This window comes from Pelophylax lessonae (genome assembly GCF_965119305.1).
Source record: "Pelophylax lessonae genome assembly, chromosome: 7".
Taxonomy (NCBI): domain Eukaryota; kingdom Metazoa; phylum Chordata; class Amphibia; order Anura; family Ranidae; genus Pelophylax; species Pelophylax lessonae.
The window spans coordinates 98,544,012-98,557,098 of NC_138774.1; the positions used below are offsets into that span (position 1 = coordinate 98,544,012).

The 13,087-nt window shown below is 45.6% G+C and overlaps 1 protein-coding gene across 1 annotated transcript in view; it reads left to right on the forward strand.

Annotated features, from left to right (window-relative positions):
* Nucleotides 1-13,087, forward strand: part of SAE1 (SUMO1 activating enzyme subunit 1) — an 89,350-nt gene that overhangs the window by 37,480 nt on the left and 38,783 nt on the right. The window contains exon 6 of the mRNA XM_082264364.1: nt 11,191-11,296. Coding sequence (XP_082120490.1) covers nt 11,191-11,296 — 106 coding nt within the window. The remainder of the gene's footprint in view (nt 1-11,190; nt 11,297-13,087) is intronic.

A 13,087-nucleotide genomic window follows, 5' to 3' on the forward strand; every position in this document is an offset into this window, starting at 1 on the left:
CAGCATCCTCCAGACACTCGCCACAAAACATGCCTCTCTAATCCAAGATCAGCATGTAAAGCTTGATCATTGGCTGTTCACTCCTCCAGATTCCCCTCCGTCAGATAATAGTTCTCTCCTCTATAAATCCACCAGGCATGTTGTAAAATTACAATGACTTCCAAAAGTGTAATATCAGGATGCAGTTAAAGCAGTATTAAACCCAAAACCAAAAATGTTACAACTTACCAACCCTTCGATGTGGTGTCTGCATCAGTTTTCTTTTCTTCGGCTTTTTTTAAGGTTTTCACCTGGTGATCTGGCCATTAGAACTGGCCGATATTCAGCCTGTGTGTACCAGGTTTAACAGAAACCGGGTCTGTGTACACCAAACTGTTAAACAGGCATACTGGAAAACTAGGTTCCGATCGGCATCCAACATCAGATAGTACAGCAAACTGCTCCCAAGCTCCTCAGGTTTATTTTTTCGTTCAGCCCACCGGGTTGAATGAGAATAAAACAGATAGCGTGTACTAGGCTTACCACCCTTTCAGTAATAGTGAAACACATATCTAGAGGAATGAGAACGGGAGGCACAGGCGACCGCAAACAAAATGCAGCCATCACATCTAAGAATTGGTAAACTGCAATATAGTGTTTGCTTTTGGGTTTAATACTGCTTTAGATAAAAGAAAATCGCTCCTACAGGGAAAAAAATATGTAAATATGTCTCTCACTGAATCCAGATAAATCGTTATATAAGATCACATCAGCCTGCTTGCAGAATCTAAAGCTGGTCGCTCTACAAGCACCCATATCGCACCAGACTGGATCAGCATGGAATCGCTAACACTGCTCGTTCCGCATTAACACATTTTATCATCACAAACAGAGTGACCTGTTTGTCTCTACAAGCTGGCCGATGTGATCTTTCACAGCAGAGTTTTTTTTTTTTTTTTCTTGATATACCAAACATGTTATACTTACCTGGTCTATGCAATGGTTTTGCACAGGGCAGCCCCGATCCTCTTCTGTAGTCCCTACCAGCACTCCACTACACATTGTATTACTGTTCCTCTGTCTGGCTCCAGTTTACCAAAAGGAAATTTTCTTCTTCGTGATCTAGGTGTGGTTCAGGCTCCAAAATTGTCATTCTGGATGATCCCCATAAGGGCACACTGGATTTTCATTCCACTGTTTCTAGAGGGCTCATACAGGCCACCATTCAAGTTTATGGTCTCAAAGATTGGGAAACACTACTAGATCTGCGAATGCTTTTTGGGCTTTTGGCATCAAGCGGCTGTTTTTCCAGATTAGCAAGGCTGCCATCTAGTTTTCTACCGGTGTCTGATCCTACTGAAGGTGATAGCCTTTTGTGTTTGGAAATGAAGGGTGACCCCTTTTTTGTGTGTGTGGAGTACTATAATTTCATGTGTTGACATGCGATTATCAGAATGTAGTGCGTCTCAAAGGAAATCTCAGAGGCTTCATTGCCGTTGGTGTTCTGGTATATAGATTCTAAATGTTGGATGGCAAGGCGCAAGTTCTCCCAAGGAGTTTTCTGGTAGGGAGCAAGTTCTCCCAAGGAGTTTGCTGGTAGGAAGCAAGTTCTCCCAAGGAGTTGTTCAACGTGAAGCCAAGTTTTACATGGGTTTGCACATCCTAGTACTGACTTTCTGATTCATTCACTTTACGGGTTTTTTTTCCAGTCTAAATACAGCATTTATAAGGCATTTATCAATGCGCGCTGTCTTTCGCAGCCATTTAACTTCTCCCTTTTCATATTCTAACCTACAGTGGTTGTACAGTGGAGCACAGTGGGTGAGAACCTATTGGTTGTACTAGGCATACAGATCTTTAAGGCTTTGGTGAATTATAAACTCGACCATTGTTTATCCAGAGGGTTGCAGGATATCTAATACTTTGTCAATTAAAGAATGAAAATGTTTGGAACGTTCTTCTACAGCAGCACAGCACTTTCCCTTTAACGTATAGATGACTTGATGGTTACATGGTGATATCATTGTGTAATCTGCTCATGCTGCTGAGGACAGTCCCGCCCCTTACATTAATTTATTCCTTTCTGACATAAATTAGGATGCCTTAGGTGCTCACACACGCTTAAGTGTTGCAAATGGGACTTCGTTTTTACTTGACAGACTTTGCAAAGTGACATATTTAAATTAGAAAATGCTTGGGGGATGTGTGTGTTTTTATTCCCTACTGGTGAGCGAATGCACAGCCGGGAAGAACACAATAGTGTCTGAACATTTTGCAATTTAGCTTAATGTCTCACCGGAGCCTTAACTCCCTCGGTACTCGAGCACTTGAAAAGGCTGGCAGTCTCTCATAGCGTATCATGTTCACTAGTGTGAAACATTGGCCCTGGGGTTATTCAGGTGTGGCAGAATGCTAAACTGTATAGAGGGGTATGCTAAGCACATTTAACCTGGAATTGTGGAACTTTGGTAGACCATAACTGTTCAAAGATAAGTTAAGGCATCCTGGGGTTGTAGGTGAGGAATTTCTGTTTGGAGAAGCCTGCGAAGTATGACCCAGATAATGGTACAGATGAAAAGGTTAGTTTAACTCCAGGCAACTGTAAGGGGTGCAAATTAATGAAGCTCCAAGTTCATTACATGAATAGGTTTTCCTTCATCATCCATTGAAGGACACAGGAAGTTAACTGTCAGATTATACTGCCACCTACAGGATGATCTGACACTGAAAACGGAAAATGTTACTCAGCCAAGGATAACCCCCTCCTATAACTCAATTTTTGTAGTGTCATTGGCAGATGGGTGTCTCTGCTTCAGCTCTGCTAGGAAAAAAGTCTAAAACCTAACCCCCCCCCCCCCTCACCCCCAATTATTTATTTATTCTCTAAATTCTTCACTACATTCTTGCCTGAGCTGATCTCCAAAATCACAGCTAGCCGTGTTGACCTTCCCTCAGCCTTTCCAAACCCTGCTGGACTGAACATTGCAGGGCTGGTCTGGGGGTGAACTTTGGCCACTGGGCCCCACAACATATGTACACCCCCCTGCCAGAGGTATCTTCAGACTACTCTCATGGTCAGCCAGGACGTGCACATTTAGTTCACTGACCCCTCTCAGCCTCTACTCTTCAGTCCTGCCAATGCTCCTTTGGGCTCCCTTCAGTGTTTTTCCTAATGCCTCTGTATAGTGTTCACATTGTGGGACTGTCCTAACCTCCTATGCAAATCAGTTAATGCGAGTTGGTTCTAGTTGAAACAGCTTCCTGGCTGGGTAGGTCGGACCCCCGGGTTCCCCTCCTTCCCACACTGCGTCCCCCCCCCCCTCCAATATATCTGGGTCCCCTGTGGATCACCCCCCTCATCTACCCACACCTAGTCCCCCCCCCCCCCCAGGGGTGGCCATACCTGTTAAGGATCACCTGTGGGGTGTCGAGCGGGTCATTGGGGCCGGGGAGTGGTGGCACCCCGCCGACAACCGAATGCATGGTTTTTAGGGGGGGTTGTCCAGGTAGGGGCTCCTGCCAGTGCCCCCCTTCTACTGTAATATTGTCCTGGGAGACGCCTTTTTGTCGTGGCTGGCTGTACATGCGGCGGCCATGTTTGTGTAGTCCGGCGGGCATTTTCTTGGTGGTTTCCTAGTTAATAAAGCGGCTTACATGTTTTTGGAGCCTTGTGGGCGGTGACTGTGGCAGTGGACCTCCTAGTGCTGACTCCTGGACTTCCTTTCTCTCTAATTGCCACATGGTGTACAGCATCCAGCGCTCTGCTCTGTGCTAACGGGGATGGTGAGTTATTGTGGGTGGAAAAAAAAACAAGCAAAGAAGGGTGCCTCTGAGTGTAGACTGTATAATCAATTTTAATGGCAATAAACCTAAACTTGCATTGAAGATCGTGAGATGGAGCATGTAAAGTGATGAAATGCCCAAGGAGGATGTCTGGAGGAGTAAGGGCAGTGATGCTGGTGCTGTCTTAGGATCTTCCTCTTTACCGCTGGATCTGGCCAGTGATGGAATGCGGTGAACCCCCAGCTTGTAGCGAGGGCGGGGACGCACGATAGAGGGCAGCGTCGCTCCTGACGTCACAAGCCTGCACAGCGTTTCGGAGCATGCGCAGTGGGTAAAGGTAATGCGGGTTCCTTTTTCAAGCTAATGTGGGAGAGAGAGCTCTCCCTATTTATTTATAGGCATTGCCAGCACCATCTAGTGGCAAAATGTGGTAATACCGGGCATCACAATTAGAAGTAGAATGGACAATAATAATACGAATGGATGGTCGTTGAAACACGATATAAAGCCCCCTAATTGTAAAATGGTGGTATAGCCGGGAAAATAAAATTATGAATACAATGACCAGCAATAATACAGGGTAACAATCAATACAATAAGAATAAAACCGGTAATATTAAAAAGCACAATTTATGAATATTAATATAGAACACCCTAAAATATGTTCCTGTGTGAACTATAAGACAAAAAAAGAGCAAAAAATTAACAAAAAAAATTATGATAAATTATGTAAAAATTAGTTAATAAATGGATGAACTGGGATGATTGTAATATATCCAATATATGTAATATAAGTATAGGAAATATTGAAGGATAATAGGAATTGGAATAAATTTAAATAAAAAATAATAAATATGCAATTTCATGCACAGATGCACATGTATTGGCGCCTAACCATTCACATGTCTTTAGTTATTGTGGTTGCCCTGAGAATCTCCCTCTCCCTGTTATAGCAGCGATTCAGCTATGCTGGGACCTGTAGTGCCACTAGCGCGGCGGCGGGGGGTTCAACCACTCAGCAGTTTTTTTCTTTTTCTACTTTTGCCTGGGTGGTCCCTGGTTAACATGGAACAAATTTCACCCCCTGATCCCCTTTCAGAAGCGGCGTGCCCTTCTGGGTCCCAGTCCACCCTGCCTGCAATGGCGGCGGTTCTGGAGTCCTTGGTGTCCAAGGTTGATTTGGTCCTGCAAAAAAGGACCAGCTAAAAGCGTCCGCCGCATTCATCTGCCGCCTCCTGTCTCCTGTCTCATCAGGTTCTGAGCCTGATCTAGCTGCGAGTCACCCTGCTGGGTCTGCGTCCATGCACCCCGAGTGCTCTGATAGGGAGGATGATTCCTCTTCCACTACAGCCGCACATGAAAAAGCGCTGGTGTGTGCACTGATTGTATCAGTGCGGGAAACCTTTAAATTGGAGGATGCGGCTGCGTCAGAGGTGCCGGTCACCTTCGGTACCCGAAAAACCTCATGAGCGGCAAAGGCTTTTTCTTTTCCCGCCTATTTTGATAAAATTGTCGCAGATCAGTGGGGTTGACCTTGACGGAGTGGGCTAAGCTTTTGCACCAGGATTTGGAGCTTCCTCCTGCCTTTGTGGTGCTAACAGACCAGTTGGTCCAGGGGTGACAGTTCTTTCCTTCCAACCTGCGTTTGTCCCCAGACCGCTTGCGTGGTCTCCTCGGGGGTGGTACAGGATTTGCTACTAAAAGGGGTGATTGTACCAGTTCCAAACGAACATTTTTGGGGTTTTTATTCAAACCTGTTTAGTTCCCAGGAAGAAAGGAAAAGTTTGTCCAATCCTGGACCTCAAACCCCTGAACCGCTTTGTGTGGGTACAGAAATACCAAATGGAATTCATACATACGGTAGTGGCATCCCTTCATCAAGGGGATCTTCTGGCCTCTATCGATATCAAGGACGCTTGCCTCCATATCCTGATATATACATTGGGCATCAGCGCTTTCTCTGCTTTGCCGTGGGCGGGGAACATTATCAATTCGTGGTGTTACCCTTTGGTCTTGCCTCAGCTTCTCGGGTATTTTCAAAAAATGTTGGCTCCGGTGTCAGCATTGTTACGTTAGTGGGGGATTGCGGTACTGGAGTACCTGAACGATCGTCTTCTGTGAGCAGAGTCTCTGACTGCTCTAAAGGACAACCTGGACAACACTGTCTCTGCAGGAGTTCGGTTGGACTTTGAATTTCCAGAAGTCTGCTCGGATTCTGTTAAAGCTGGGCTATCTGGGTCCGACTCTGGACTCAGCCTCAGCCAGATTGTTTCTTCCACTGGACAAGCTCCAGAAGCTGCAGGATGCCATCCGTCTTCTGTTGTCCAGCAGTCTGTCGTCTCTCAGAACTTGCACTGCTGGTGCTGGGCCTGATGGTGTCTACCTTCGAGGCGGTTCCATTTGCACAGTTCGACACGAGACCTCTGCAGAGAAATTCTTGCCAAACAGGTCAAGAGTCCACAGTCTCTAGACAATCTGATTCTGCTGAGCTGGGGTACGAGAGGGTCCTTGATATGGTGGCTTCATTCTCCTGCTCTTCCTTGATATGGTGGCTTCATTCTCCTGCTCTTCCTTGATATGGTGGCTTCATTCTCCTGCTCTTGGACAGGGAAAATCCTTCCTTCCCCTGTACTGAACGGTGGTAACCATGGATGCCAGTCTGTCCGGGTGGGGAGGGGTCTTGGGCATGGAATGTGCTCAGGGGGTTTGGACTCTGGAGGAGTCCAGACTTCTGATCAATGTACTGGAACATAAGGCACTCAGACTGTCTGGTCCATTGGAAGGTTCGTCTTTAGGGGTGTCCGGTACCGATTCAATCGGACAATGCCTTGGCTGTGGCATATTTCAATCACCAATTGGGGACAAAGTGTCATAGCGGCTAAGGAAGTAGCTGGCATTCTAGGGTGGGCAGAACGTTTCATTCCAGCTCTCTGCTGTACATATTCCAGGGGTGGAAAATTGGCAGGCGGATTACCTCAGTCGCCAGGCCTTGGACAAGGCAGAATGGTCACTTCATGCGGAGGTGTTTCATCAGCTGTGTATCGGGTGGGGAACTCCCTTGATGGACCTGTTGGCCTCTCGCCTCAACAAGAAGGTTCAGAGATTCATGGCAAGGTCTCGGAATCTTGTAGCCAATGCGACAGACGCACTCATGGCTCCTTGGGGGCCAGTACAGTCTGATATACACCTTTTCCTTCTGAAACTTCTGCCAAGACTTCTGCGAAGGTTTGCGGCAGAAGTAATTCCGGTTATCCTAGTGGCCCCAGACTGGCCTTGGCGGTCTTGGTATGCGGATCTAATTCGGCTGGTCGCCGATGTCCTTTGGCGACTCCCTCTCTCCTATCCTGCTTTACAGTCGCTGGCTTGAACGGCCTGGCTGTTGAAAGCCAGGTGCTGAAAGATAGGGGGTTGTCTGACTCGGTGATTCCCAGGCTTTTGAAAGCTAGGAAATCTACCGCTAGGAAGATTTACTATCGCGTCTGGAAATCGTACATTGCGTGGTGGAAGTCTCTGGGCGTTTCTCCCTGTTCCTTATCGGTGGCTCGAACTTTGGCATTCCTCCAAAGAGGTGTGGAACAGCGCCTGGCCTTGGGTACCATCAAGGGCCAGTTTTTGGTCTTGGCAATTTTTTTTTTTTTTTTCTTTCAACGTCCTTTGGCTGCACATTCCTTGGTTCGCACCTTTGTTCAGGGGGTTCGCCACCTGGCTCCACCTCTACAGTCTCCATTGCGTAGGTGGGATCTCAATTTGGTACTGTTGGTTCTTCAGAAACCGCCCTTCTAAAATATTTGCTAGATTCCTCTGCTTGCATTGTCCCAGAAGGTAGCCTTCTTGGTGGCGATTACGTCTGCATGCAGTGTGTCGGAGCTGGCTGCTTTGTCTTGTTGTTCACCTTATTTGGTGGTTCAGAGATAGTGATGCCTCACCCTTGTCAGTCATGCCTTCCTAAGGTTGTCTCTCGTTTCCATCTGAATGAAGACATTGTTTTGCTCTCATTGTGTCCTAAGCATCCTCAGTAGAATGTCCTGCATTCCCTGGATGTGGTTTGGGCGATCAGGGTCTACTTGGCAGTCATTTAGGAAATCAGGCTCTTTTTTTTTTGTCCTTACGGATGAACCTCGCAAGGGGTTGGCCGCGTCTCCTGCTACCATTTCCAGATGGATCAGACAGACGGCAGTGCAGGCCTATTCAGTCAAGGGTCCCGTTCCTCCTTTCCCTAAGGCGCATTCTACAGGGGAGCTTAGTGCCTCCTGGGCCTTCCGCCATCAGGAGTCAGTGGCGCAGGTTTTCAAGGCGGCCACCTTGTTGTCTGTGCACACTTTCACAAAATTTTATAAAATGGATGTGCTGGCATCTGCAAATGCTGCTTTTGGTCGCAAAGTTTGGCAGGCCGCTGTTTGAGAGGTCTAGCCCTCTTTGAGGGTGTATGTTTGTTTTTATTTTCAGGTGAGCTCCAGTTCCTGGTTTGCTAGGTTGAGCCTTTTTGGGAATTTTATTTCTGCTGTTTTTTCCCACCCCTCATTTTTAACACTGCTTTGGGACGTCCCAATGGTCAAGATTCTGGAGCTGGGTCCGTCAATGAACGATAGAGAAAATTGGATTTTTGTCTTACCGTAAAATCATTTTCTCTGTAGTTCATTGACGGACACAGCACCCACCTCCTCTATTGAGTTGGGTTATTTTTCTTCTGACACTGCTTGCAACTAAACTGAATGCCTATAGCAGGAAGTGGGAGTATATCCCCTGGGACTGCCCCATAGGCGTGGTAAAGCTTTTTCCTGCCTAGTGTCTTACTCCTGTATTGGGCAGCATAACCAATAGGCAAGAAGATTCTGGAGCCGTGTCCGTCAATGAACATCAGAGAAAAGGATTTTACGGTAAGACAAAAATCCAATTTTTTCCCCATCCACACATTTAGGGTGGATAGGGGAATCCATCCCGCTGTGGTATTGTATTCTGAGAGCAGGGAGACTTCCTCACCATCAGAATACACTGATCAGTGTTGCCCACTATAGCCAGTGGCACTGATCGATAAGGGAAAACCCTGACTGGCTGGTTGTACATGAATTGGTCGATTGACTTGTGTACAACCAGACTGCCTGTACATAGGTCGAAATTCAGCCAGTCCCTGCTGAACCACTCACATTTTGATCTGTGAATTGTGGTCTTAATGTATCCTAATTTAAAGAAAAACTCTGTAGCTTCCCTTTTTTAGAACTGCCTATTAAAGATTTTATTCATATACATTTCAACCTGCCATCACTTCTGAAAGTGTGAAGCTTGCCAAGTAGTAGTTTGGGGTCACTGATGGGGAAAGGTTATCACAAATAGATTCTACCATTATTCCAAGATCTAATGACAGCTAATAGCCCACTTACTGCTATGACCAGACATAATTGCCTTGAGCTTTATTTTGTTACATAGCTTTACTTCTATATAATCTTGACCTTACCCTTGAGTGTCATTAGTGCTGACACAGACTCACCTTTCCCCATTCCATGGATTCATTGTGACACTGACAAGACAGGTCTGGACAGGCTCTCCTGCAGGCAATTGTCAGACTAAATGAAGTTTGGTTTTTGCTTCAAGTAGACCCGTTGTTTGTAGATGTCAAAGGAGGTATGGTACTCAGACAGTCTAGATTATCTTTTTTTCTTTTTTTTAAATCTACAGGATATGAGTCCAAAGGTCGCACTGCCCTGGGGCTGATCTTCGCGAAGACAGAGGTGCCTTTGTTATATGGGAAACTCTGTGGTTGGGTTTGGCCTACCTAAACAAAAGGCAACAAACTATGTAGCAGAATTCCAGTTTGGTTTTATTTCAGCTTGCCTGTTAGAGCAGTGCCTCCTGTTTCTGTTTCCACATCTTGTCTTTAAACACTTCTACTTCTCTATTCAGCAGTGACCAAAAATGGTGATTACTTCAGCGGGCACACAGCTTTCATTAACATGCCTCTGTAGTTCTTTGGACTACAGGGATGACTTGGTGGCATTGGCTCTGTTACCAGTACTACCATACCGTAGAGATGCAGGACCTACTTGGACATTTAGGCTCTGAGCCGTGGACATCATCACTTTGTGGCCTGGTAATCCTGCCTGTAATGTTCTGAAATCTCATGCAGTGTCAGCTTGACCTGAGTTCCCCCCCCCCCCCACTGGATTACAGAAGACCCCCTTGTTTTATTACAATTTAGTGCGGAAGGTGTTGTGTAGACCTACAGCACTGACAACACAGTTTAAGATTTCAGTGCAGTGAAGGCAGCTTTGTCAGTCCATAAAAGGTAAAGAAGTTAGGAGCTCATTGGATTTCTTGCAGGATCAGCAGTTGCTTTACTTTAAAGGGACAAAATATAGCAAAATTTGCATACATTGAAGAGCGGTTCTGAACATTTCCCAGACATGTGCTATAACTAAACCTATACAAACTTTCTCTACTTTCATACTCCAAGGATTCTTCGTAGGGACTTGTGATTTAGGAAATTTGCCTGTTGCAATAAACCTTTATAGCCATGTGGTAATTTAACCCTGGCCTCAACCAACTTTAAGTTGCAAAATCAACACCGCTAATCAAACTTGACAATCTCCAACAATTTGGATCTTTTCACAAAGTTGAAAGAAACTCTTGGTGGTAGGTTGCCGTCATTGGTTGACTTTTTTATATACAGCTAGCTGAAATAAATATGTAGCATGTGTAGCCAGCCTTGACACTCACTCAGAAACATCTGGTGCTTCCTTTGCACCGTTGTGAGACTTAAGCTGACCGCACACATTCAGATTCCTCTATCCATGCTAAAGGGCTCCGATCTCCAACTGTAGACCTGCTGGCTATCAAAATGTCCAAACACTGTACCTGCATCTGATTAAAGGCACTGTTCAGCCGACAGTTTTCCACCTGGCTCCTTCAAAGGATATTGGACAGGATGGTACCAGCAGGGCTACCCACCGAGTACATGGTTACTGTAAACAGTAAACTGGTTTTATCTTCAGCGGGCCAAAAATCTGTGTATGGTCAGCTTTGTGTACTCCTTTGCAGAATGGGAAGGAATGTTGGTAAGGCTCACTGGCGGTATGTGCCAGAGTTTGATAGGGCTGTGAAATGATGTAATGCTTTTGGTTTGTCTAGGAATCCATTACAGCTTCCAAAAAATATAATTTCTACCTGAGTAAAGTTGAAAAAACACGAGAGAAGTATTCTGAGAAAGTAGAACACAATGTCCTCAGCAGCTGGAACACTCAGTCTCATTATCCACAAGTGACATTGCAACGGCCCCAATCAATGTTCCTCTTGCTGTCTAAATGTTTTAAAGAGCTGGAGGGGTGGGGGCTGAAAAGGAGGGAGGCGGGTTGTTAAAATGACAGTAAGTTCAACTTTTCCCCGTGACTGTATTCCCATTGCGACTCAAAACTTCTACTCTTTTGTCCTTGTCAGAAAATAGACTTCTGCCGCTTGAAGGACGCTTTGGAAATTGACTGGAGCAGCGAAAAAGAAAAAGCTGTTCTCAAGAAAACACCTGCGGACTTCTTCCTTTTGCAAGGTAAGAATTGTGTGGAGCACTTAAGGGTCTGTGTGTCAGAATGGGGAGATCTGGAACATTCATCGGTGCACCCCCTAACTAGATTTATTGAGCTTCCGGGCAAATTTTAGAATTGGGGTGAAATGCATTAAATGCAAGTTGCAAAAGAGCAGTGCATGGTTTGCATAGCCTGTAGGCAGGACTAATATCAAACCTGGGAACTATGCGACTAGGCAGCCATTTCCCCTTCTTAATGCCAACCCCCCCCCCCCCCCCCCCCCCCCACACACACACCTTTTCAGTCTTCCAATTTATCACATATTTTGTTTGGGGGGGGGAAGCAGGTACCCGCACCCGCCGCAACGATCCAAGCGGAAGTTAGGGGGAGTGATCTGGCTTTTTCTGGAACCTCGATACAGGGGAAATTATACTCTTAAGCCGGGTTTACATATGTGCAGCCACAGGTTAGTGCCTGGGGTCTGGTGCGTGTCAGTTCACTGGTTCAATATTCTGGGTCAAAAATTCAGGTCTGAACTGGACCCAAATACGCACATGCAGGTCTGTGGCCACCCCAGACCTGCGTGAACCAGCTCCATTGAGAGCCGGTCACACTCGCATGTCATGAGAATTGGATGCGGAGAAACCCGCATCCAATTCGCACACATGTGAACTCAGCCCTTTCTGCCTATCTTTCACGATACTGACCCCCATTTTCTACGTTTCCAGCCTGATTTGATATTGTGTGTTACATATCCATACCTCGCTGATGCTGGTGGAAACCAACTTTACCTTTTTTTTTTTTTTATAACTTGTAATTGCAAAGCTGTTTCTTTCCAAATCTAAATTATTACCACAGTTGTCTTGTTTCTGAAGGCTGCCAGTATACAGATTAGTTGACCAGACCCTAAAAAAAAAATTAGTTTTGTGTCTGCCCAGCTTTTGGCATCACTGTAATTCAGTGCTAACCATGCTGCCTGTGACTTTCAATGGCTTTTGCTTGCTGAGTGGGAGACTTCCCATGTGTATGACTAGTAGAGACATTGAGACAATGTAAGTAGTGGCATTGACTGCATTGAATGGTCATACATTTACTATATAACCGTGTGCCAAAAATGCCTTCGGGGTACAAGGCAAGTAAACACTTTGTTGATACTTTATACTCTAGTATGGCTCATATTAAAGTGGACCTGTGTTGGGCAATGCAACATAATAACTTAACCCCAATATAGTGAATTAAATCATTCATCCTAATATCCCATCTAACAGTACCTGTGGATAAAGGCTGTTGTAAGCTCTGTAATGCTTTTTTTCTTTTTTTTTTATTTCTTTTTTTGTTACAACACAACTTCCAACCAGTGGGGAAATAAGGGGTAAGGCATGTAAAAGTAGATCCTTTTACACAGATGTAAATTTCTCTATCGTTCATTGACAGACGCAGCTCCATATTCTTCTTGACCATTGGGTTATGCTGCCCCCTACAGGATTAGGGCACGCTCGGCAAGAAAAATCTTTACCACGCCTATGAGGCAGTCCCTGCAGGCATACACCCACTTACTCTGCTATAGGATTCAGTTTGTTTCTGCCTAGTTTAGTAGGAGTGGTCCCGGCTGGGACTTTGGTTTTAGCTTGTCTTTTTTTATTTTAAAGGGAACCATTGTTAAAAAAATTAATTTTTTAGCTAGTTATGTTCTTGACAGACCTGCAATCAAAAGCCGGACTGGGTTTCGGACTGGATATCCTAGATCCTTAAGGTCTCCCAGTCCAGCCAGCGAGCATCTGCAGGTTATTGCCCAGCGCTGGGCTTCAACAACG